The sequence below is a fragment of the Typha latifolia genome, chromosome 1 (genome assembly GCF_019914945.1).
Source record: "Typha latifolia isolate L0001 chromosome 1, TyphaL0001v2, whole genome shotgun sequence".
NCBI lineage: Eukaryota > Viridiplantae > Streptophyta > Magnoliopsida > Poales > Typhaceae > Typha > Typha latifolia.
The window spans coordinates 10,818,971-10,823,493 of NC_133086.1; the positions used below are offsets into that span (position 1 = coordinate 10,818,971).

Sequence of the window (4,523 nt, forward strand, 5' to 3'; positions counted from 1 at the left end):
TCTTTAGAAAACAGCGTTTCTGGTCGATCTCATCAACCGATGTGGAAATACGGAACATCAATAAGGACGAGTATTCAAGAACCTAATGATCTTATTTCATTTAATGAAATACCAATATTCACCTCGAAAGAAGAAAAAAGATTTCAAAAGCTTATTCAGATTCAACACTTAACAACAAACACAGCAATCCAAAGGAGAAGGAATGAAAGAAAAGGAGAGCAAACCAGTCGAAAATGAAACAACATTTGCTTATTCTCTTGCTACAGAATCTGCTAATCGAATCTAGTTTGGGAATCTACAATCCCGTCGGATCTCTCCATTCGCAGCTGTTTTCACCCCGATCCTCCCAAGTTTACCCATGGCGGTTGTAAATGCGTTGAAGAAAGCTTGCTGGTTCCCAGCAAACAAGTTGACGGTGTTGCGCGATCGTGGATCAGTAAACAGGACTTGATCGGAGGCAAGTAGCCCCATGCCTCGCTGGAGATTCTGGAAGTAAGCATTGTCAAACCTGGCCGGAGTAGTTCCATCCAAGAAGGCAAATGCAGCGGGGCTAAAAACTCTCGGGCATGTCCGTTGTAGTTGGAAGACGAATCCAGGATTCATGGAGGGATCTGTTGGTCTGTTTGGTGCGTAATTGTAAAGCCTATCAATGAAACTCGGACAACCAGCGGCACCGATAGTATGAGCCCCTGATCATGCATGGATCAATATGTTAGCAATAATTCCTACCTTTTAATGTTTATGTAGATGTACATCAACATATATTTGGAGTGTAACACAAATGTGCTGAAAATTTTTACCAGATAGAGCAATCATGTCGGTCTGTGTTAGACCAAAGGCACCAAACATAGCATTAAGTCGATCCAAATTGGCGTCAACGTGAGGGAGAACAACACTGGATCTCGTGGATATCCTACCGTCGTACCTTCCAAGCTCGACAGGATAGAATGGTCCTCCACTCTGCGACAAGTGTTCCACAGGTGTATCAAATATCAACAATCGGACGTAGGAGCTAGCTCGTCAAACAGATAAGTCTTAATAACTTTTTGAGTCTTTTGATCGTTACCAGGACAACTGCATCTCTAGCTGCAATGGCAATGATATCGGCACAAGACACCTTGTTCCTGCACTGGGGATTACTGTCAACAGCGGCCTTAGCTGCCAAAATTACATCAAACCCTTCTGGTTTCAGCGTCATATCTTCCGGGCTGCGCCACTCGTCGTCTGCATTTGGCGAGATGATCATAACCGACGCGTCGCAGCCCTGCATGCATGTCATAATCATCTCTCTGTCCTTATATGATTGATAACCGTAAATAAACAGCTGAAACAAAAAGGAAATTTCACGTACCCTGACGAAGCAATCATGGAACAAGAGTCTCAGGGCAGCAGGTGCGGCGATGGGAGTCTGTTGCATCTTCCGAATGACGGCTCCACGGACTACGGACTCTACATTGGGACAGATGTTGGCGTAGTAGTTCTGCCTCAGTTGTGCAGTAGCTGTGGGTGGTGAGATGACGAGAGAAAGAAGAAGCAAGGAGAGAAGGGAGACATGGAAGTTATACATAGCAAGCTAGTTTGGTTTGTTGCTCTGGAGCTCAATAGCTTTCCTGTAGTTTGAGTGATGAGATTAAGATAGCTGTGTTTTAGTTTATATAGAGCTCAAATGATGCTACAGGGATGTAGAGGTCTAGCAGTTCAGATTTATCAATACTCAAAATATTTTTAACTAGCTTGTGGCTCGAGTGATAGGAGTGTGCTGCACGACCATCACAGCTCATACCTAATAAGCTATTCTTTAGAATATACTAAAAGAAATTAATTTTCTTAATCATTTAGAAGATTGCCATTAATAATTCTCGGGTTTATAGTAATTGGAATCCAAGCTAGCCGATTGATATGAATAACTTGGTATCCCCTTAGTCTCCCTTTGATTGACTCAAACGTAAACAAATTTGGTCTTATCGGGTTCCACTAGGTTTGGTTTGTTCACCGCATTGAGTTGACTTACATGGTTATAATTAATTTAACATGCACAGCTAGCATTCCTTTCTCTGTCTCCTATGACGTTGATCGATTTTCACTGCTGGTTGTAGGAATTTCCGAAACTTGAGTAACTTGTCACCTTTTGATCCAACGTACGTAGCATATAGATTGTAATTAATTCTTAGGATAATAAATAGGAAATCAGACCCATTAGTTTGATTATATTATGCAATTAGTAGGTTCTAAATTTGCAATTAAAGGATTTAAGAGAGTTTTAGCTAGAAACCTCCATGAGTTCATTAAAAAAAGAAACCGTTGACAATTGATTTATATTAGGTAGGCAGAACCTAAGAACAATGTGGCGATCAGTTCGATCCATATAGCATAAAAATGTAACCAAATTCTAAGCCACCATCTAAAGCACACGGTATGACGAATTTTATATAATAATAATAGATAGATATGTACTTGAACTATGATAAAGATAAAGTTAAAATTCGAAGTTTATGCGGAGCATCTAGTACTAATAAACAAACCTATCATTTATTCATGCAATATTATTTAATTTTCTTGGATCTCTTCAACCTTAAGTTTTTGACTGTGAAGGATTTCATTAACTATGTTTATTCAATTCAATTAATTATGTGTCACCTACAAATAATTGGATGCTAGAGCATTGAGGAGTCATGTGAAAATCTCCACTGAATTAATTCGACTGGATAAAAAATCGAGTTGACTACAACAAACTGGTCGAGTACTCAAAAATCAAACCAAGGAACTCAGCTAGTCATGAACATTGATGTATTTTTATACCACATTAGTATTTACACCCTTGGTGTCTTTGTTATCAAGGTAAATAATTCTTTTATGCTTTATATTTATTTAACTTTAGTACTCGAGCTTCCTATCAACGAAGGAGGTTGCTGCTCACTAGAGGTTTCTCGAATATTTATATTATCTAGTTCTCATAATCAAGGCTCATTCTCGGTACAATTTTCAGCTCGACTGTGAGCCGAGTTGAGAATTCAAATTTTTATAAACTGTGATAGAGCATGCAGGTGATAGAAAAGCAAAATTAGAGAGACTATTGCAAAATAAAAATGATATTTTGACACTAGGGTTGTTGATAATAATGATAAGGTTGTGACTATAACAAGGATAAAGCTGATAATTATGGTTAATTATGATGACGGTGATGGTGTTATCTATTTTATTCATACATGTTCCGGAAGAATTTTGTTGGCTGTTGCTCTTTAGATCATTATCCAGATTTTTTTACAGTGCTATTTTTCAGCCAAAATCTTCTTTCGTTCAAGATTATGTGTTGCTCGCTATATATGTGCTACAAGAGAAGCCTGACTCCACTTTTATTTACAATTAATTTATCAACAAACTCAAAAATTTCCTCTCCATTATTTATCATAAAATTGAAGAACGTCTACAAATATTGAGAAAACAATTGTTAACCTAGGAAAATAAATATAAGGAGAGAAAAGGTTCGAAATAAATCCGAATTCTTAGCAGTTTACCACTAGCTTAAAGAACGATAGTGGGAGAAGCAAAGAAGAGAGTTAGTCAAATGTGAATAAAAAAAGTAATTATAAAGTAACAACACCCAAAGATTATATATTAGGAGCAGATTTTGAGTCCTCTCTCCTAATAAATAATATAAACATCATCAATAGATTAATGATTGTCAAGTAAAAAGAGCAATAATTTTCGAAAGATTATTTAAAACTCGCATCTAATTAAAATGAAGATCTTCTTCTAGTTAACAGTTGATAACAAAATAAGTCGTCGATATTATGACAAACGATATATTTGGAACTAGTCTTTATTTCTTGTTATTTAGGGTGGTATACCGAAGCTGTTTTCCTTATCGTATATCAGTGATTCTAAATAGGTTTCTTTGATTGATCTCTTTCCTTATTCTACCACCCACTTGGATTAAGGAACGTGAAAAACAGATAATATTGGCAGAGAGTATTAATAGAAATCTTTTTGCAGATAACGTTCATTAGGTTGTCCGTTTGACTTTGTGCAGAAGGAAACGTCTTCATACTTACGTTGTTTCTAAAGTATTGTAGTGCAGAAGAAGAGATACACCCAACATTATTTAATATGCCATCACATCTGGCCTTGAGATGTGCTTAATTTTTATAGCATTCTATCAGTGGCCACATGGCCATGAGGCTCCTTCTTCTGCATGCAAGTAAAGTGTTGCTTCTACAATTATATAATTGCAACTAAAAGTGATATAGGACAAGTTGAAACTTTTGACTAGACTATTTACCAGAAATAGACCACCTCTCTACTGAAATATCAAAATAGATCTATTTCACACTAAGTTTAAAAGAAAATCATTGAACAACTAAGCATTTTACTAGGTTAAATGTTTTTATGTAAAAGTAAGATGCTGATCTATTTAGCATTTTATGTATTACCATTTTAACTTAAGAAAATTAAACACTAACTTAAACTGCCATGTTAAATGCTGACAAATACTTAAGCATTTGTTAGTAAAACTAAAACACTAA

The 4,523-nt window shown here is 36.4% G+C and overlaps 1 protein-coding gene across 1 annotated transcript; it reads right to left on the reverse strand.

Moving 5' to 3' along the window:
- Window positions 1-282: 282 nt before the first annotated feature.
- LOC140800199 (peroxidase 45-like) lies at window positions 283-1,567 on the reverse strand. The gene is made up of 4 exons (XM_073154872.1): window positions 1,352-1,567; window positions 1,067-1,264; window positions 801-960; window positions 283-689 (listed from the first exon to the last, which is right to left on the reverse strand). Exons 1-4 carry the CDS (start codon window positions 1,565-1,567, stop codon window positions 283-285), a joined length of 981 nt encoding a protein of 326 aa, XP_073010973.1.
- Window positions 1,568-4,523: the final 2,956 nt, after the last annotated feature.